Source organism: Haliotis rufescens, unplaced genomic scaffold (assembly GCF_023055435.1).
Source record: "Haliotis rufescens isolate VD_foot unplaced genomic scaffold, xgHalRufe1.0.p SCAF_2, whole genome shotgun sequence".
Taxonomy (NCBI): Eukaryota; Metazoa; Mollusca; class Gastropoda; order Lepetellida; family Haliotidae; genus Haliotis; species Haliotis rufescens.
This window is the reverse complement of record NW_025963890.1, coordinates 73716869-73738089: the sequence shown is the minus strand read 5'-3', so window position 1 is coordinate 73738089 and position 21221 is coordinate 73716869. Positions and strand designations below refer to the sequence as shown.

General features: G+C 39.3%; 2 protein-coding genes across 4 annotated transcripts in view; one reads left to right on the top strand and one right to left on the bottom strand.

Annotated features, from left to right (window-relative positions):
- Nucleotides 1-4415, bottom strand: part of LOC124133237 (CAP-Gly domain-containing linker protein 4-like) — a 45582-nt gene extending 41167 nt beyond the window's left edge. Inside the window, exon 1 of one of the 3 annotated variants that reach the window (XM_048400528.1) lies at nt 4181-4415. In XM_048400528.1, the coding sequence (XP_048256485.1) occupies nt 4181-4377 (197 nt within the window). In that variant the 5' untranslated portion in view covers nt 4378-4415. Of the gene's footprint in view, nt 1-445; nt 626-4180 lie in introns of those variants that run through there. The other 2 variants (XM_048400530.1, XM_048400531.1) reach the window with 2 other exon arrangements.
- A 2020-nt stretch (nt 4416-6435) lies between these two features.
- On the top strand, nt 6436-19492 carry LOC124133234 (nuclear inhibitor of protein phosphatase 1-like). The gene is made up of 7 exons (XM_046497548.2): nt 6436-6552; nt 9620-9680; nt 10154-10307; nt 13127-13347; nt 15020-15158; nt 17356-17420; nt 18571-19492. The coding sequence occupies exons 1-7, from the start codon at nt 6446-6448 to the stop codon at nt 18916-18918; spliced, it is 1095 nt and encodes a 364-aa protein (XP_046353504.1). The 5' UTR covers nt 6436-6445; the 3' UTR covers nt 18919-19492.
- The last annotated feature ends 1729 nt before the right edge of the window (nt 19493-21221 follow it).

Genomic DNA, 21221 nt, shown 5'->3' with positions numbered 1-21221 from the left:
TTGTCTCATTGTCATGGCTCTGTGATGGTGCTGACAACTCAAACATGATATTGACATTATGTCAAGTCTTAATTCAGCATGCTGTTAGATAAATATGAAAATACATGAGTAAACACACATATTAGTATCAAACGTTGAGCAAACCATGCAAAGTTTGAAACATGTCCCGTGTTTTTTAATAGGCCTAAATCATGATAGGGGCCTACTTATAAGGAGGTGGTTTTTTTTTCAGAAATAACCTCACCATTCACAAATGTTGCTCGCTGACAGTTGAGTAATTTATCAACATTATGACAATCATTTATCTTAATTTATGAAAATGTCACTGTCATTGTTATTGAACGTACATTAGAAATCGATTGACCTCCAGCTAAACGACTTCTGGTGACAGCAACTGTTGTTTTTGAAAGTAACAATATTCGGGAAGAAATGTCAAAGTGTTTACCTCGGACGTTCAATCGTCAGCTACCGTTATTGACCTAGTGTTAGTCACAACATATGCATATCCAGGCGGGTGCGGGTGCTAGAAATCTGTTATCATGCTGAAAACCGGTCGGCAAAACACAGACATACAAATAACACCAACAGCCTTTTGTCTCGTCCCGTAGCTCATCTCATACCGGAAGTAGAATATATACCAACAACCTCGTTTTCGCTGAGCACGTGGCTCGCGACTCCATGCAAACACCGGCTAGACTTTATTCGGGTCTTTTAAATTTAAACAAATTTATCCTAATGCTTCAATATGTCAACAGGTCGGAACCTTTCTTACACTGGATACATATTTTAGCATAATTGATACATGTTCCTACGTATCCAGATACTTGTCTTTGAAAAGCGTTTAGAAGTGATACACATAAGGAAGAGAATTTATGGATGTCAACTTATTTATTATGAGGAAAACAACGTTTCGGAGTATATGCTTACTCCTTCATCGGGTGAATGAATGATATGAGGCAGAGAGCACATATATATACACGTAAGAATAACTGTTGGATTCCCTTGTTAAGTTTCCACCTTTTGTTATCTTAATTTACTTTTGTTGTTCTTATGTGAACATATATATATGCTCTCTGCCTAGGGGTAAGCATATACTATGAAACGTAGTGTTCCTCATTATAGATAAGTTGACATCCATAAATTCTCTTCCTTAAAAAATACATGAAAATGTGATGGAAAACCACGCGATATTTAAAAAAAGAAAGAAAACAAAACAAACAAATACAAATTTAATTGTCTAACAATTACACTCATTTCATCTTATGTGAAAATCAAATGCTCATTCTTATCATGTTAACGAATATAAAGACTACTATATATTGTCCTGTTGTGAAAGTCTATAGCTAAAGCGGAACCTAGGCAAAACGCAACAATTGGCGAAAACGGAACCTCTACCAAGACAAAACGGCGCAGTATTTTCTCATTACTTTGGCGTGAAAACAAGCAATAAATGAAATAAAACTCACAGGTTCTCATGCAAACACAAGTTGGTACGTGATCTCACCCTGTCTCACCTAGATGCTGACTCAGCTGACCAGTGGTTGAAGAAATTCAATGAACTGTGCCGTGACAATGACACATATTATACACATGTCAATCAATCAATCAATCAATCAATCAATCAATCGTACAGGCCTTGGACCACGTAAACAAAATGTCCATTTTTATAAATGCGAAAATACGAGTTGCATCAAAATACCAATGTTATAATCTTAGATAAACGAGACAGAGTACTGCATTGTAAAAAATAAATTAGGAAGTTATTGTGGATGTGGAATACCATCACGTCTACAAATGTTTTTTTGTAAATGGGTAGTTCGCCAATCCTTAATAAAGTAATTGTACGCCGTGCGTCTCTTGATTTTATGTTTAACAGGTAGATTCCCATTCAGAATACCTTTCCACCCTCGATTATCCAGTGTAATATATGTCTATTGTATTATGATATATACCCTTGACATATATTGGACGCCATAGCTTCTTAGTTTTGGAAGTGACGTTACCACCTCCATCTTAGTCATGCACCATGACCGTGGAATATATTTATTTTATGAAAAGATAATAATCTAGAAATATATACAAAAGCATGTCTAGCCAGCTCAAGCTAGCTCTATTCCACTGTGAATTTTTATATATTTTTAGAGTCAAGAAGGATATTGTGTAATATAAGATTTCAGAGATTAAATGTTAGTCTACGTCCATAGCACATGTCCTTAATGTTGCACATTTCCTTAATGTTGCACATGTCCTTAATGTTGTTTCTCTCGCTCATGAGAGTATTTTGATTAGATGAATACATTGAGCGACATGGCGTCGATATGGCTATGAATGGGTTCATGATGTGTATCATAACTGAAAGGAGATATGATACACTGGATTATGGAGGATAGTTATCACCCAAAACTTCTACACTTGTCTAAAACACCACGCTGAAACACCACGCTGAGTTCAAACAGAGTTGTTGTAATTCCCTAAAATTATCACAGGTAATATACTAATATTTCATTAAATTAGATACCTGTATAATCTCATAAAAATATCCATGCCTTAGATGTGTAGGTAACGCTTTAGATTTGTAGGTGGTTTTCCTTTATATTTCAGTCCCCATGCGGCTTTTCTCAAAGAAATTTGATCGTAACCTGGTTGCGTCTAGCAAAAACGGGTTTTATTACAATTATTTATGATGCAAACTTTTATCATTTTCATTTTTACCATCTCATATCCAGTTCTTAAATCCAGAACCACAATTCACAACCTCTCTATTGAGACGGATAGATTTTTGTTTGTTTGTTTATCGTTTAGCGCCTCACTCAGCATTATTCCAGCTATATGACGGCGGTTTGTAAATATGAGTCTCGATCAGACAATCCAGTGATTGTCATCATGAGCACCGATCTATGCAATTGTGTGATTCTATCGAAAGAAAAGTCTCTAGTTTAATTTATGCGAGCTATGTTATTCAATTGCATGAAAGACAAGTCTGTAGTTGAATTTATGTGATTTGTGTATTCAATTAAAAGATAAATCTCCAGTTGACTTTATGCGACCAATGTTATTCAATTAAAAGATAAATCCCCAATTTAATATATGCGAGCAATGTTATACAATTGAAAGACAAGTGTGTAGTTGAATTTATGTGAGCTGTGTTATTCAATTGAACGATAAGTCTCCAGTTGAATTTATGGGAGCTGAGTTATTCAATTGAAAGACTACTACATATTTGAAAAAAACTGAATCTGAAGTTAATGCCTAATTACGTAAGTGTTCGAGACAAGCCTTCACAGGTCACGTACTGCGGACGCCGGTAGCTCGAGAACACAGGAACTGGGAAAGGGCAGCGTTCGGCAACAAGTGTCACGCCAGAAATAAACAAGTGTATGTAGGTTAAATAACAGGGAATATACACTGCCCCTAGAAGGGAACGGTCGTGATCTTACACTGTATATTGAAATCTTGCCGAGATCCCACTCAATATAAGCATACATCATCGACTATACACCGACATCGCCATACATGCATAACTATACCGTATGACGCACCACTTTCACACATATTGAGATGCGCATTGCAAACACGAGCATGATATTCTGTTATATTGTATACAGATCGTATATGATTCATGCTACATGCTTGATGTTTCTTTCACGCAGAAGGAAATGACGATATGCATTACAGATCCCGTTGCATTATTATTGTTCTATTTTGAAATAAACAAAAGGCCTCACGCACTCTTAGAAAATGTTGGCAACACGAACATATTACCCCAGTGTTGTGTTATGCAGGCAGTAAATATTAAATTCACGCACTAGTTATTTCCCTGTTTACATAGACTTGTATTTGTTTACTAACCGAAACGGGACTATTGACAGGGTTGCCTGTCGTCATCCGTTTTTCATATTTTTAGAGTATTTTTATGTTTAAGTATATATTATCCCGATTTTTAACCAAATATGATGTGATATACATCCATATTTATCTAAACTCCTTCTTTCAGCATCATTTTGATCACACGAATACGACCTAGCAACCACCTCCATGTAAACTAGGTGAACTTTCTGTTTCCTTCGCCGCCTTCTCAACATGTTGGGAACTGTTGCACGTACAGACGAACATGCTTATTTTACAACGTTTCTTGCGCTGACTTAGAAAAGGAATATGATAAACCAAAAAATCAACTCACTGGTCCATGTCCAATATCTCCGAGTTTACATCCTCGTCTGAATCCATTGTAACCGGGTCCTTCATCCACAACTCGAACGCTTCAAGATCCTCTTCATCGTCGGAAGTCAACACGATGTCGTCGTTTCCCTCTCCAGCCACTGACTCCTCCCCATCACCCTCCCCCCAGTACTCACTTCCACTGCCCGCCCCCTCCATAGTAGAGACTCGACACTACTTGTAAACACAGCTATGTATCAGATCATTACACTTCTGTAGGAGCTAGAAGGACTTGAAAAGACCTATGGCGACGTACGTCGCCCTCACTGTTATCTGCCTACTGTTCACATGTTGATAAACCCATTGATAACGCTACGTACGACGTAAGACCCATTCTCAGACGTGGATAAAGATGACATGTTATATTGTTGATAGATTATTTAGATACTTATTTCCCCTCTACATCAACACCCAAAACGTAGTAGATCTTCCTCAGCATCCTAAGTTTTGTTCAGAGAGAATCATCGCCCTCCTCATTGTCTTCAGTGATGTCAGCGTTAGGCCGGATGTCCATAGGACTAAGATAAGTACCTTCCTCCAATGTTTGTAAACTTTAGCGACAATTCCCTTATCGAAAAACTCTCCTGTACTTTGGGAGACTTTGTAATAGTTATATAGATTTTGTCTTTAATAAATATCCATCATCCGACGTGTTCAGTATGAATCTGATGCTCATTGAAACAGGCTAGTATAATGTAACTTTTCACCTACGAATTTGGAACAGTGGCAATTTTTTTTTATTTCTCTGCTTCCTTCTTGGCGATTAGCCAACAGTGTGGCATAGGCACGCGACACTGACACTTGGCCTGACTGTGTTCTTGTTTAGGTCAAACTGTTAAAAATGTTGAGTAACCACTTTGTAACCTGCTGTTAATCTTGTGTGTAAATTGTATAACAGCGATGTAATCATTTGTAGTGATATATGTTGCTAAATAGCTTCATCACTGTATGCATATTGTTTCTGCAGAAATTGGAGGAAATGAGATAAAAGTTGATCTACGCTGTGTTGGGTGACCTTCTCGTCCGACCCAGTTTTCTTAAATGACATGTCCAATATATCGGGGCTGGGTCGTACGATCTCAACACTATAATACATGTTTCATTCAACAACTCTGTATGTATTAAGCCCAGTTAAAGGTAATCACCGAGCAGTACCTGGGGACTGGAAGACCTAAAGTAACTAAGGAACTAAATACGTAACAGTAGAATTTCCTCCTTGCACACCACATCAGGATTATAACTACCAGTTAGAACTTATGTCGGCCGCGTCATACCAACAAACGTTAAAAAGGTACTTGTTGTTACCCTGCCTGTCGCTCGGCATTAAGGGGATATAATAAGGACTAGTCGGCTCGGAGTCAGTATACTGTGTCTGAGTGGGGTATTCATGTTAAACTGCGGCATGGTATCTCAGTGGGTAGGCTTGAAATATAAAATCGACACACGCACACACACACGCACGCACGCACGCACGCACGCACGCACACACACACACACACACACACACTGGCTTGCACGTCCCTATATACGTGTATTAATCTTGGACGCGACGTTAAACCCCATTTCCCGTGATGCAGTCTTAATTATTTAGTGTACTATGACTCCATTCGATGGTGATAAATAATTATCATTCTCGAAATCCCAGTGTGTATTCATTCACCTGCTATCAATAGGGAAACGGGCAGCCAACCATATATTCAACATTGCAATGCAGTTGTAGCCAGATTAATTAGGTAATTAAAATAACATATTACTTGTCTACGTGTATTGAATCATATCAAGAAAGGTCCAAAATATTGTATTATTCTTGATTATTTTCAGATGAGAGCGTGTGCAGTTTTATACACATTTAGACCGATTTATTCACATAACACTTAAATCACTTGTCTGCTAACTTAGGTCTTATGACATGGGTTAATCGATATTTTATCGTATATACAGAGGCAGTGTCTAGATATTTCACAGCACATAAATTGTATAATAATAGCGTCTGGACCTATCTGGATGCCTAGCAACCCTTTCAGTTCGTTTCCATGGGGGTGCGAAACGACAGGAGTCGAACCTGTGTTCTTCAGCGTGATAGTTTTGTTAATTATATATGATAAGGTAGAATAACTTTAACATTAGAAATAAAATAACTATTTGCATATTAATTTGTTTACTTATTTTCCTTTTAACAATAAAAAAAATATCCTAAGTAAATATCTATTTTGTTTAGCGGTAGGCGATGGTGGTGAATATTAGAGTTACTCGCCCGCGATTGTCATTCACAGGGGGCAGAACAATCACAATGGCGTCGGATAAACTTACGAACAATTTTGAGGTTCCAACTTGGTATGTTAATTAGCAAAATACAGCTTGTTGCAAGTAAATTTATACTTTATGGAATGATTAATGGAATGACGATGTACCTCGTGTTGATTTTTTAAAGTGACATAAAGTATGGATGCTCTAAATGCACCATGTAACTGTGCGTAGTTGATCACGCTTTTCAAACGACGATTGAGCAAATGTATCATCACATTTACAATTCTGTAACTGTCTTGTCCAGTGATTTATGTACAGGCATATAGCATACAGCAAGAAGATAGACATACGCTCATTATGTAACAAAGTAATTAGCCATAATATGCGTCTTTTGTATGGAGATGGATAAGAAACAGACTTGTTCATCACCATGGCTTTTTTGCTAGACTGCAAGTAAATTTAGGGTACCGGTATTTCAACCAATACACGTGTTTTATGCAAAATAGGCGTCTGGCTTATTTGTTGTCAAATTTCCAGTAGCTTGTTGTTGAAATCCGCATTTGAATAGAAATTTGCATGAAGGCTTCAGCTCAAAAGTAGCAGAAATGAATCCCCTTCTACACGTTTGATATGCAGAAATGATTCATCCTTGAAAATTATATTTTATAGCCCAACTAAGAATCCACAGATTACCATTTTTTTTTTGCATGTCACATTTGCCATATGAATCACAATCATCAACACATGATTTCTAACTCTTATTTACCCTGATAGATATATTGCCTCAATTCCTATAGCTTGGTATGCTATATTATCACAGTAGTTAATTTATTATGCATCGTAATGGCACACTCTTACAAACCTGTTAAGTATGTCATACGCAAAATGTTTCGTGTTCAACCTTTATGACACATCAGTTAGGATTGATCGATGCTGATTTACTTTTGCGAGATCGGTAAACTATGTATCTCACTATCTGCCATTAGCGACTCAAGGGTGGGCAACTCTATATTATTGCAATATACCCATTTTGCGGCATGTTACGTGTGGAATATATATGCTTTACAGTACTTCCTTTTATGAATTATGCATAATCAGTATGCATACGACCTAGTTTGGGTTGACTGACATCGTAAAAAAAATGGGTTCTTTGGAACCAATTTTGAATGGAGGTAATTCTACTTCACAAACAGTACAGAAACTGTTGTATAAAGGTTAATGTGTATACTTACAAGTAGCCGTGATATACCGAAAAAGTCCTGTATTTGATCAAGCGATGACATAACATGCTTAGATTCGCAAAAGTCAACAGTCGATGGGGTGTGGATTACAAGATTTTCCGATACAGTCATACCCCAATAATATAGAGCCAGCGATAATATAGAGCCCACGAAAATATGGAGTCAAATTATGCATATGATGAGCATACTGTAGCAGATGACACCAAATGAATTACGTCATCGCTGTTCATGCATCTAACCCTTCTCTGAAATATAATGTAGCGTAAGCGTGAAACATATACAAGTACGCTAACTTTATCATTTATGGTTATTTGGCAGAAAACATGCAAAAGCCAACAATTCTTCTTCATGTAAAAAGAATAATGCTAATCTTCAACAAAGGATACATGTTCTTTTTCTACATCTGGTATTGAATTGTTATATTCACTTATGGTAACAAGCTGTTCTCATGATTGCAAACACTGCCCAAATAGAACTCTGTATTTTCTTTTACAAAAAAATTGATTATGTGAAGGGCACATACTTTATGTATCCTTGGTTATAAGTGGCAGATGATATCAGGTACCCTTTTTTAACCGTTTGTATTATTTTTTTAGCTTGTTCTCTTCCCCAGCCTTTTTGCTATTGTAAAAACAGAAGAAATATCAAGGATATCAGGGACAGCATGTTTCAACTCGCAGGTTTCTTTAGTTTAGTATGTAGATAAATAATATGTTAAGGGCAAACGCCTAAATGCCACATGGAATGTTATGAGTTTAGTCAAAATTTCATGTACATGATGTAGGGCACAATTAAAGGGATGATGAAAATTAGAACTAATTTTGGGCAAATGGACAGAAAGTCTTTGCACTTTTATTTTATTTTACAGTACATAAGAAATGAGTTGAGGAAAATGTACAGTGGAAGAGTAGATCTGAATCCCCACCAACAGCATAGGTTTGTGATAGGTTAGACTTAGGGTTTGTGATAGGTTAGACTTAGTGTAGGAATTTTGATGCAGTTTTGCACTACCCTGACAACAATATGGTTTCAGGGCTGATTATTGTCAGACATTACATGTCTTTGTGTTGGAGGGAAAAACCATCAAAACCCATTGTGGGGTGTATTACTGGCACCCCCCTGTACACAGCTGTATATATTTTTTTGAGGTGTGTGCACTACATTCAAGAAAATATGGTAATTGGAAGGGGTGTAACTTAGCCTGGTGGGCCAACTACTTTATGTTTCAGCAAGCCCTTCGTACTTTAAACTGGTGGCTGACCAGCTGTTAAATCAACCCCTGAATTGTCATAAACACTAACATTGATTAATATCAGCCTTTTTAGTACTGACAATTGACCATCATCCCAAGACAAGGGAGTTAACTGACTGTAAAAGTCCAGTTTCCACCCTTGCCGAACTTGGCTGGAATTTTGGGTTCGATCATAACGCCACCAGTGGATATTGTGAGTTATGTCCCTTCTATGCCCCTCCTTTTGACAAATCAGATTCTACTTCTCATATCACTTGCATTTGCTTCAAACAAAATGGCAGTGCCCAGTCAAGACGATCTGACCGATGATCATGATCTATATTGTAATAAAACGTGTCTTACGTAAATCATGTGAGCACCTTGATTAAAACCATGAAAAGATATGCAAAATATCTGTCAACGTCAGGTTGACAGTACACATCCTTTGCAAATCCTGCAATTGACTGAAATCTTCACATTGAAATCCATGTTGTTTTGAAAACATGATTTTGATTGGACTATGCTTAGACTCGTTGGTCCAGCCAAAATATAACTTCATTATTTCATCCTAGTTTGGCAAGGGTGGAAACTGGACTTTTACAGTCAGTTTACTCCCTTGCCTTGGGAAGATGACAATTGACTTGAGTAGTTCAAGATTGTTGACTCTAGTTTTGTTTTTCAGGGCAGGGAAACCTCAGCCAGGGTTACATCTGGATGTCACAAAAGATGGTAAAATGATTCAGGTAATGTGGACCCAGTTGATTTTTCTTTCAGTGGTGGATTCAGGTAGGATTTATGGGGGATCGAACCGTCTCCTCACCTTTTGAAAATAACATTATCTTGATTAAATTATAATGGACCCACAATGATGAAGAACAAACAAATTTGTTTTAGTTTTATTTGAATTCATGTGTATATTGTCAAGTTAACCCCCTTCAAAAACACCTTCTCCCAAAAGACACTCAGTCCAATGTCCAAAATTCTCAACCAATGAAGCTACATTGGAATTAACATAATTATGTGACCCAAAATGTTTGAGGAAGATGCAGACATGTCATTTTTGAAAATTTTCTGAAAAAGTGTTTTTCCATTTAAAAAGTTGTTTTGCAAAACAAACTTAATTCTATGCATGTATCATGTAAATGTCATGAAATGTCCAGCATATGGCTTGAGATGATATTGTATGGATGATTTGCATTTATCCTTTGTGTTTCAGAAATTAATGGTAGATGAGAAGAAGTGTTATTTCTTTGGACGTAACAAGCAGTTGTGTGACTTTTGTATTGATCACGCCTCCTGTTCTCGAGTTCATGCAGCTCTTGTGTGGCACAAACATCTTTCCAGACCATTTATTATGGATCTTGGAAGCAGTAAGTTTATTATTATGATAAACAGTTTAGTAACTCTTAGTTTTAGCAGTGTGTTGAAGAGTTACTTATCCTAGAAATCTGAGATATTATAAGTTGTAGCAGTATTGCTGTAGCACTTGCCGCCCGCTCGTGGTATAAATCCTAACGCGGGATGCATAAAACAACTTGTACCCCGAGTGACACTGCTACAACAAATATATCTTACGACATGTTTTAATCTGTCATTGTAAAAGAATTAGGACAAATTCAAAGTTTATAAATAACAACTGTTTAATTGAGCTGAGGCTAACTTTTGCTATTTCACTTGACTTTATTGACTTGGAAAAAGAGTGCGACTCTTTGCTTTGAAGCAGGGTATAAGGTATTTATTTTGCCTCTCAGAAATCCATGTGCAACCTGTCTTGTTCTTGGCGGGGTATAAGGGATTTATTCTCCAGCTCAAAAATTTATTTCCCTCCAAGGCGGAATAAATATTATTTTATCAAGATCCCATGAACCAATCAGATCTCATCATTTGGACATTGATGTATGATAAATGTTTCTCCTCTCTTTTGGTGTGTTCCGAATGCATGACATCTTGAAGATTTATGGGTTTGCAGAATAAAATACTCCCGGTGTGACCAAACCCCTTGAAAATTTGACATGCGTTATGGGACTCCACTTAATTTCTTCCCCTGACCTATCATAGCTACAGTCCGTTTGACTCCAAATGAGAACGATGAATTGCAAAATAACTCGAAATCCAGGAAAGTGTATGAAACATCAATACAGTTCTTGACCATGAATACCCTGTACCCAACAAAATCTGAATTTTGTTTATTTTAAGACCCATGACGGATGAAGTTCTTTAAGAAACTATCATGTAATTTTGTATAGAAATGTGTACATGACACGTAGGGGGGCAAACCGTGGAAGGCACAGCGCAAGCACGCATGCACTGCACGTTCTGTGGTAGGGGAAATGACAGAGTGTTAGAGGGGCCGTCTCATGATAATTTCAGTCGCAATCTGACTCGCTCATGCCATAGATCTCGTCGTCGGAACTGCTGGTGCCTGAACCGACTGCCACTATTATAGGTTGGACTGTTGCTGGCCGTAGTCCATCTCGTGACCAATAACATGGCTCTATCTCGTCAACGACTGTGGCCACACAACGCCTCCATGTTTCTACTGGTACCCGCCCAAGGGATTCCTTTACGAGTTGTTCAACGTCTCGTAATTTGAACGTTGTGTTCGATCGTCCAACGTCACCCTTGACGATGCCCCATACCAACTCGATTGGATTTAGGTCGCAGTGATAAGGTGGCAGTCGTAAGACAGCGTGACCCTGACCCTTGATGTAACTGTCAACTTTATACAAGGGGTCAGGTTTCATAGTTTTGATGATTTCATAGAGCTGTGGTTTTGTCGCTCGAGAAGGAAAGTTAATGTTCCTCCGTTGCAGCCAAGTAACCATGTCTCCTTTACGGTTATTAGAGGTTGGAGTCTTGCTTTCTGGATCCTGCACACTATGATACGGTGCATTGTCCATGACAATGAGAGACTTGGTAGGCAAAGCAGGGACTAATTTATCTTTCACCCACTCAAGAAATACATTGCCGTTCATTTCTGTGTGGTAGTCCCTGTTGTCTTTGGCCTTGGCTCTAAAGACGAGGTCACAGTCTGGGAGAAAACCCTGACTAGCAGAACCAGCATGGAGAACTATGAGTCTTTCACCCTTTCCCATTGGTAACTTTCTACCAGACTCCTTACAGTCACCACTGGGTACCCACTGACTGCTGGCCGTGTGTGACGCATTTACCCATGTCTCATCTAAGAAGACGGGCTCATATCCTTCTTCACGTTTTTGCTTGATGGTATAAAGGTAATGATTTCGGAGACGAACAATGTCAGACCGTTAACACAACACAGCCCTATTTTCTCCAGTTATCTTTTTGTATTTGTAACCAAATGTATGCAACAGCTGCCATAGTTTGTACTTTGTAACACGTAAATCATGGTCAGTTTTAAGGTGTTTCTTCAAAATTCTTAGGGACAGGTACTTATTTCCTGAGTGCAGTTTAACAATTGCACATCTGACTTGATCCCTCTGCAAACTGTCTAATTTATCAACCTTGCGTGGTTTTGACATGTTCCCTACCTCCTTGGCCTGACTATTTGTATCTCGTCGACTAACAACATTTTTGGGTTTCTGAGGGGACATACCAAGAGCTTTTGAAGCTTATTTCAAGAATTTATTAATTGCATAAAAAAAGCTTTGCTCTTTCTGCTTCACTTCTAAAGAAATCATACACATTCAACATCAACTGTATAACATCTGCTGAGTAGCGCATCTTGTCATTGAATGAACACGGTCACTGTGTAGCACGTGCAGACCGTGCTTGCGCTGTTCCTTCCACGGTTTGTCCCCCTACGTGTCATGTACACATTTCTATACAAAATTACATGATAGTTTCTTAAAGAACTTAATCCGTCATGGGTCTTAAAATAAACAAAATTCAGATTTTGTTGGGTACAGGGTATTCATGGTCAAGTACCGTATTGATGTTTCATACACTTTTCTGGATTTCGAGTTATTTTGCAATTCATCGTTCTCATTTGGAGTCAAACGGAATGTACAAGAGGACATAGGAAGCCCAGTTGTTTAAGGTCACAATTGGCTATGCAGAGTTGCATTCCTTAGTTGTACCAGGATAATGGAGTTTTTGTGGTAGTGACTGAAAGGTCTAGTTACACATGTTGAGTGTAAGTTTCAACAATGTTTTTTCTTGCATCACTAATGAGATATTTATAAAAGAAAACAATACTATTCTGTTGCAGCTCATGGGACGTACATCGGTCAGATACGACTTGAAAAACGGAAACCTCAGCAGGTCCCAATCGACAGTGAGATTCATTTTGGTGCTTCAACAAGAATCTATATCATACGCGAACGTCCACAGGGCATCTCAAACCAACCACACGAAGACAAAGATGGCAAACGGATAGAAGATCACGAAGGCAGCTTATTAGGTTTACCAGAATCAGAAACAGAGCTTGATGTTAGTACACAACTATCACATCTATATCATGCAGCTGAAAGGGCTTTTTTTTTCAGGAACAATGTTCTCTAAAATTTATGGTAGTGCAAACATTGTCCAGTGGCTTTAGTTTACAACTACTAATCAGTGACAGAAATTAACACAAAATGTCAACTAACCCAACAGTGATAATTTTCAGAACCTCAAAAAAACTTCAAAATTCTGCCAGCCTTTGGGATACTTTTATCAATATTGAAACTGACTTGTGTTTGCAGACAAGTGTGAATTAAAACCCAAGTGGGATCAAACAATTACCATGTCTAATATTCAGCTGCTTTTTAAAATTTTGTTTCTCTGCTTTGCAGCGATTATGTTTGTAGGTTTGTCAGCACCATACCCGTGCTCGTGGGTTTCACCGAAGTGGTAAACGTCTGAGACCTGCATCACTTCGGGCTTTCCTCCCGCATTAAGCTGACATGCCGTGATATAACTGGAATACTGTCACACTAACTCACTCCTCATCACACAATATTATTAGACTTCGTGAAAGAAATGAGAATCAGAATAAAGGCCTGAAAATATTTTATATTTCTTAACTTGTCCAGAAAGTACAAATTTGGTCCTCATGTTTGAGGTCTTTGCAATAGTTCTGAATAATTATGAAAATAACAGTAATCTGATTGGCCGAGGTTGAAATTTTGCCATGCCTTCTGATGAGTCACTGTAAATCACGTGAGAAACTGTATGGCAAACCATATGTAAACCTCGAAAAAGCTAAGCTCGACCATATCTTTATTTCCATATTTCACCAACTTCCATGTATGTTTTGGAAATATCTACATGCAGCCTTAGAGTGTCAGGGTGGGTGGGTGGGTGGATTTCAGACAAGTCAAGAGGACTAGTGTAAAACTTTTGACTAGTCCCCAGAGTCGGTACCTAGTCCTGCTTGAACGAGACAAAAATGTTTACTATGTTTACATTTTCTGAAAGTTTTATTCAGTTCCCATTTTTATCAATATTGAAGCATTGGACACTGGTTCAGAGTAATAGCCACCAATGCTACTAGTCAATCAGGACAACCATCTTTGGAGATACTTGTCTTCAGGGGCGGTGGGGTAACCTTGTGGTTAAAGCTTTTTCTCTTCATGCTGTTTGTCCCCCGCCGTGATATTGCTGGAATATTGCTAATAGTGGAGTCAAACTATACTCACTCACTCACTCCTTGTCCTCGGCTATAATTTACTATTCTCAGGCTAGTGGACTTGCGTGAACTTTAATCGCTGCATGTGACATTGATCTCATTTTGATAAATGGCAAAGATACCTCCGATAGATGCTGACAAGCTGGTGGAAGAACTCATTCAGAATGATCACAAGTGTCTGTGTGTTGAGTGTGTGTAAATTGCCATCATTTAATACATACACACTCTGCTAATAACTGATATTGCCTATTCAATGTCTCCCATGTTTGATAATGGTACTTGAAGAAACACCAAAATAGTGCCCAAGTGTCAGCAAAGACATTAAATGATTGACTTTGGAATACAATAACTTGAAGGTTGTATTTTGTGCGGGATCTAGCACAATGTTAAGCGTTGCAGAATATTAACTTGACAGTAAAGTAGACCGTGTTGTTACAATCATTTCTTTATGTGTAGGGACCAAACGCTAAGTCACAGATTGTTTCTCCACAGAATCTCACAGAATTCAACACAGCTCACAATCGTCGCATAGCATCTTTAGTGGAAGTTGCAGATGTCCCCAATCCTCTGAAGCGGAAACACAAGTCAAGTCATGTTGTGTTTAATGATGAGGAAGAGGTCATCAATCCAGGTAAGTTAAATATGTCAACATTACATCCGTTTCCATTGTTACTCTTGTTATTATTCATATGATGCTCATGAATGTTTGGTTTTGCAGAAGCAGTTGAATATTGAGTGTGCAGCATCCAGCTTCATGCTTTTACGATTCTTAATTGTTTTTGTCCACTGTTGCCATGGTTACAGGAATACTGGATGGGCCTGTTTCTGAATGTATAATTATGCTGATTATGCACGGTGCATGCTCATGGTTAATATGAACTCATGTGGAGATGAAATTATATTGAGACATTGTTTACCATGTGAATAAAACATGGTTGTGTGTCATGACTGAAAATAATATTGCAGAAATTCTGTACAAAGGGACACAACTCTGCTTGGTATGAAAATTTAACAAGTGTCAGGCATTACAAGAATTCAAGGTCAATCTGAAAGCCAGTGAAAGAGACTACAGAATTTATTTAAAAGTTTTCCTTGCATTAGGATTTCCAGAGTTATGTTATGATGCCAAGATGTAGCTTATAAACAGGTTCTACATTTTCTCATGGCTACATTATCTCCTCAACACAAGGCTTGAGTTAGCATTGAAACATGCACAAGTGCAACTTATTATTGAAAAATGAAACATAATATTTATGTCTACATGCACCAAGTGCATATCAATAAATATCATTTGAAAGGATCAATCCTTACTTGTCCACACAAAATCGATCTTTGGACACACTCAATACCTCTAAAGTTTATTTACCATACTGCATTACTGTTCCCTGAGTTATATGTAGTTTGTCAAGCTTTCTTAGGCGTGATGTAATCAAACTGTGGGTGCTTCAAGATTATATTCAGATGTTCCTATTCGTTTTCCAGCAATGCATCCTTTATTTATGTGACACTGGCAGCAGGCCGGCCTATATTGATATATTTGTGGGCCCAGGATACCACCTTGTTTTGTTTCGTGCAACTTGGTTTTCATGTCAAAATGCGCCTTGTGCACGTCAGATCAATTTCCTTAAATTGAGCGAGAAAAAGAGGAGTGACATGTAACTGTCACTAGTTCAAACTTTTATACATAAGGTGTTTTCACTTGCCCAAGGAGGAGATTAACTAGGGCCTGATATGTAATTTCTGTAATTTCTGTAATTGATTTAAGAATAATTCACTTCCGCAGTAGATATTATTGATAAGCATCAGAGAAGTCATTCTTTGTTTTTCCAGTGTATTGTATCTCCATTTTATTTTGATAAATACCCTGCATCCATTTGCCGTTTTTTGTTTTGGAAGTGAGGCTACTGTCTCCAACTTATTATAGACTTTTCTCCCCTATAAGCTTAACTCAGTATGCAAACATGGTGATGGTGACACTTGTTTCAATCATGAAAGATCAGGGTAAGTCAGTGATTCACGTGGGTTATTTATTTGGGGGTCCAGGGACTCACAGCCTTAATTGTTGGGGTCCCAGGTTACAAATGGGGGTCCCAACTCCCAAGCTACAATATAGGTTTCTCAGAAAAATGTCAAGAATTGAATACAGTACTCAACCACAAGTTACATAAGACTGCACTTCAGTGAAAAATAGATTCCCAAGTAAACAGTTCGCCAAGTGCTAGCCAAGGCCATGAAGCAATCGAAGCATTAAGTAAAACCAAATAGCAGTTCTCATGCATGCAAATTTTCTGCATCCCAGTGTGTCCATTACATGACTGGCACGGGTGGCCCAGTCGTCTAAGGGCTCTGGCAAGAAACCTATGATTGTTGGTTCGAATCCCGGTTTGCCCCGATTATGTTTCTAAGTGTGTCAGCACCATACCCATGCTCGTGGGTTTCAATGAAGTGGTACCTGGTAAATGTCTGAGAGCTGCAACACTTCGGGCTTTTCTCCCACATTAAGCTGACACGCCGTGATGTAACTGGAATAATGTTAAAAGCGGTGTTAAGCCCAACTCACTCTTTCTTGCATTGTGTTGTTGAAGCCTAAGTGAACTTAACTACTCAACATGCTTGACTAAAGATGACTATTTTGGACCTAAGCAAATGTTGATTAGTATATGATGGCGAGTGGGTATTTATTGCCACAGAATGGAGTTATGATACTCTGGATAAATGAGGATGCAATTCCATAGTTAAAATGTATGAACATAGCAGGTCGTCCAGCGTGTTGATATCCTCTTTATATTTCACAGTTCTACAACTGACTTATCTATGTTGTCTTACAGAGGACATCGATCCTTCAGTCGGTCGCTTCCGCAACCTTGTACAAACAACCATCATCCCAACGAAGGTAGGTCACCCAGTGGGTAGAGGGCAGGGCTCCACATTTACAGTGCTCCGTGCTTGTCAGGAGAGTAGACTGGAGGGTGCTGGTGTCCCCCTGGGAAGGTAGGTCACCCAGTGGGTAGAGGGCAGGGCTCCACATTCACATTGCTCCGTGCTTGTCAGGAGAGTAGACTGGAGGGTGCTGGTGTCCCCCTGGGAAGGTAGGTCACCCAGTGGGTAGAGGGCAGGGCTCCACATTCACATTGCTCCGTGCTTGTCAGGAGGGTAGACTGGTGGGTGCTGGTGTCCCCCTGGGAAGGTAGGTCACCCAGTGGGTAGAGGGTAGGGCTCCACACTCAGTGCTCTGTGCTTGTCAGGAGAGTAGACTGGAGGGTGCTGGTGTCCCCCTAGGAAGGTAGGTCACCCAGTGGGTAGAGGGTAGGGCTCCACACTCACAGTGCTCTGTGCTTGTCAGGAGAGTAGACTGGAGGGTGCTGGTGTCCCCCTGGGATTTCTGATGACACTGTTGACTCTTGGTTTGCCATTTCTGTACAAATGTTTTGATATTGCTGACTTATATCATGAACCCTGCTGCTGACGTATTTCTGAACATTGCCACTGCTGACGAGCTGTTGCATGCTTGTCTTCCTCTTCATTGCTCTTTAGTAGGGGGGTAGTGTTGAAGCCGGCTTCCTCTTCATCCCGCTAAATGTGTTGAGTGTAACGTTTACATTATAAGTTGTAGCAGTATCACTGGAGGTGTATGTCGTTTTATGCATCCCATGTTAGGTTCTATACCACTCAATTCCTGCTCTCGGCAAGCTCACAATAGGAACTAAAGTTATCAGACAGTAAATCAGACTTAGAACTTTTGTGCATTATTCACTGCAGTAGAGTAACAGTATATATGATGCCTACATTTGATGAGTAAAACAATATCAGTAAAGAAACACAGGTAGGCAAGCTGAAAGACTATTTGGTACTTTCGCAAAGTGTTATACATTTTTATATTTTTCAAATTTTACGAGCAAATGTATGCAAGCAACTCAAAATTAATTGGGTAATGGTGATTTAATTTGCATATTTTACACAAATAGCAAGCTTATCTGGAGCTGTATTAAATACTGTGAACACAGACTAGCAGACATCATTAAAGCTCCAACAATGTTTTTCAGAGAGCCAAATTAGATGGAAGTGTACAGCCATCAGGCAGCATGACAGAAAATATCACAAAGAGACTTCAGAACTTTTCCTATGGTACAAATCTGTACGGTGACCTCCCTGCAGTGGGTGGCAATGCAGCAGGCTCAACTCTCAGTAGTACCTACAGTATTGCCACAAAACTAGGGCTTCCAGTTCCCAACCTGGCGCCAGACATAGATCATGACACAGCAGCACCACAGGTCACTGCAGCACCAGTCGTAGGATTCACACCAGAGGAACCCTCAAAAGAACCCAAGAAGAAGAAATATGCAAAGGAAGCATGGCCAGGAAGAAAACATACACACAATTTGCTGGTGTAGGTTGTGGGTTTGGGTGGGTTATTGTATGGGAGGGGTTAGGGACTTTTCATGAAAATCTGATTTCATTGAAGGGGTTAGGTATAAATATGAGGTATAACTGTGTTTGAATTGGTTACAGGGATGGGTGGACCTTTTTTATACTTAGACCTTTATAATTGAAATAATGGATACCGCACAATTTTAAGGTATGCAAGTATTCCTCTACTGAACTGCTTTATCAAACATCATGCTTTTTAATGGGATTATTTCATTACTTAGCCCTCGGATCATGTTGATTTTAGACATGTTTCATGATGAACCGGGGTCTTCAATGAAAACGGATTTTTTACCAGATGTATTGGTCATTGTGTTCAGATTCTAGCTGAGAAATTTAGGGTGGCTATCGATGATTATATGAGAATTCGGTAAAATTATACATTGCTAAGGATGTATGTGTTGTTTGATCTTTTGGACCATCAGGGTCAGAAGGTCAAGGTCGAGGTCATTGTTCGCCACGTTCTTATCATGTAAATGCCATTGGAAAACTCTTATCTCACTTGTACAAATGTCTCATTAAACATCATGATTGAATGAGCTTCTTTTGTCTGTTGTATTTTTAGGTCTTTATTCCCATTTGAGCAGGCTAATTTTTCTTAACTACAATCTATACTTGTCATTATGGGACTCCTTCACACTTAAATATCCCTGGGGATGTGACATTGGTTGGAATTATGGAATAGATGTAAATTGTTTTCATCACAGTGCTGCTGGATATTATTGACTGCTAATAAAATTGACAAAAGTGACGTTTGACTTGAATTCAACTTGCTCGGACAGACCTTACCAAAAGTCAAGGTCAATGCCCCCCAAATCCTATAACATGACATGTAAATATCATGTCCATATCATGCACTCCGGACCGGTCCCCAACACCCTTGTGTGTGTGTGTGTTGATTGTGTGTTGTTGTGGCCTGTTAGTGAACAGTCTTGGCAGGACAAACCAGTGACTGTTGAAAGTGTTGTTGTGGCCTGTTAATGAACGATCTGTGTAGGGCAAACCAGTGACTGTGTTGAGAGTGTTGTTGTGGCCTGTTAATGAACGATCTGTGTAGGGCAAACCAGTGACTGTTGTGGTCTGTTAATGAATGGCCTTGATAGGACAAACCAGTGACTGCGTTGAGTGTGTTGTTGCGGTCTGTGAATGAACGGTCTGTGTAGGGCACACCTGTGACTGTGTTGCAGCGGTCTGTGAATGAACGGTCTGTGTAGGGCACACCTATGACTGTGTTGTTGCGGTCTGTGAATGAACGGTCTGTGTAGGGCACACCTGTGACTGTGTTGCAGCGGTCTGTGAATGAACGGTCTGTGTAGGGCACACCTGTGACTGTGTTGACTGTGTTGCAGCGGTCTGTTCATGAACGGTCTGTGTAGGGCACACCTGTGACTGTTGACTGTGATGCAGCGGTCTGTTAATGAACGGTCTGTGTAGGGCACACCTGTGACTGTGTTAACTGATGCAGCGGTCTGTGAATGAACTGTCTGTGTAGGGCACACCTGTGACTGTGTTGCAGCGATCTGTGAATGAACGGTCTGTGTAGGGCACACCTGTGACTGTTGCAGCGGTCTGTTAATGAACTGTCTGTGTAGGGCACACCTGTGACTGTGTTGTTGCGGTCTGTGAATGAACGGTCTGTGTAGGGCACACCTGTGACTGTGTTGTTGCGGTCTGTTAATGAACGGTCTGTGTAGGGCACACCTGTGACTGTGTTGTTGCGGTCTGTTAATGAACTGTCTGTGTAGGGCACACCTGTGACTGTGTTGTTGCGGTCTGTGAATGAACGGTCTGTGTAGGGCACACCTGTGACTGTGTTGCAGCGGCCTGTTAATGAACGGTCTGTGTAGGGCACACTTGTGACTGCGTGTTGCAGCGGTAAATCAACAGTTTTTAAAAGTTTACTGTGGCAAATTGTCAGCACAGGGAAACATGAATATTTAGTAACACTGCTAGGATGCTGTAGATCATCATGTTATTGTTCAAGATCAAAACATATCGGCAAAAGCAGCCACTTGTTGACAGACACTCATTTTGAAAACAATAAGCTGTTGTGAAGTTAATGTTCTACAAAATAAGTCACTTGTCAATTTAGATGAAAAGACATAGGTAGATGTAAAAGTGTTTGCCCTTCATCCTCAGTTCAAGGGTATGGAGACCCCTAGAATGCGGTTGTGGTAAGGATCTACTAAAATGGAGATCGGATAGTCAGACTCTGTGACTTGGCTGCTTTTGGTGATAGTACCCAATGACATGGACATTTGAGGGGACG

Coding starts and splice junctions, on each gene's coding strand:
- LOC124133234 (XM_046497548.2), top strand. CDS start 6,446: ATGGTGGTGAATATTAGAGTTACTCGCCCGCGATTGTCATTCACAGGG. Junction 13,348..15,019: donor AATCAGAAACAGAGCTTGAT/GTTAGTACACAA, acceptor GTTTCTCCACAG/AATCTCACAGAATTCAACAC. Junction 15,159..17,355: donor GGAAGAGGTCATCAATCCAG/GTAAGTTAAATA, acceptor GTTGTCTTACAG/AGGACATCGATCCTTCAGTC.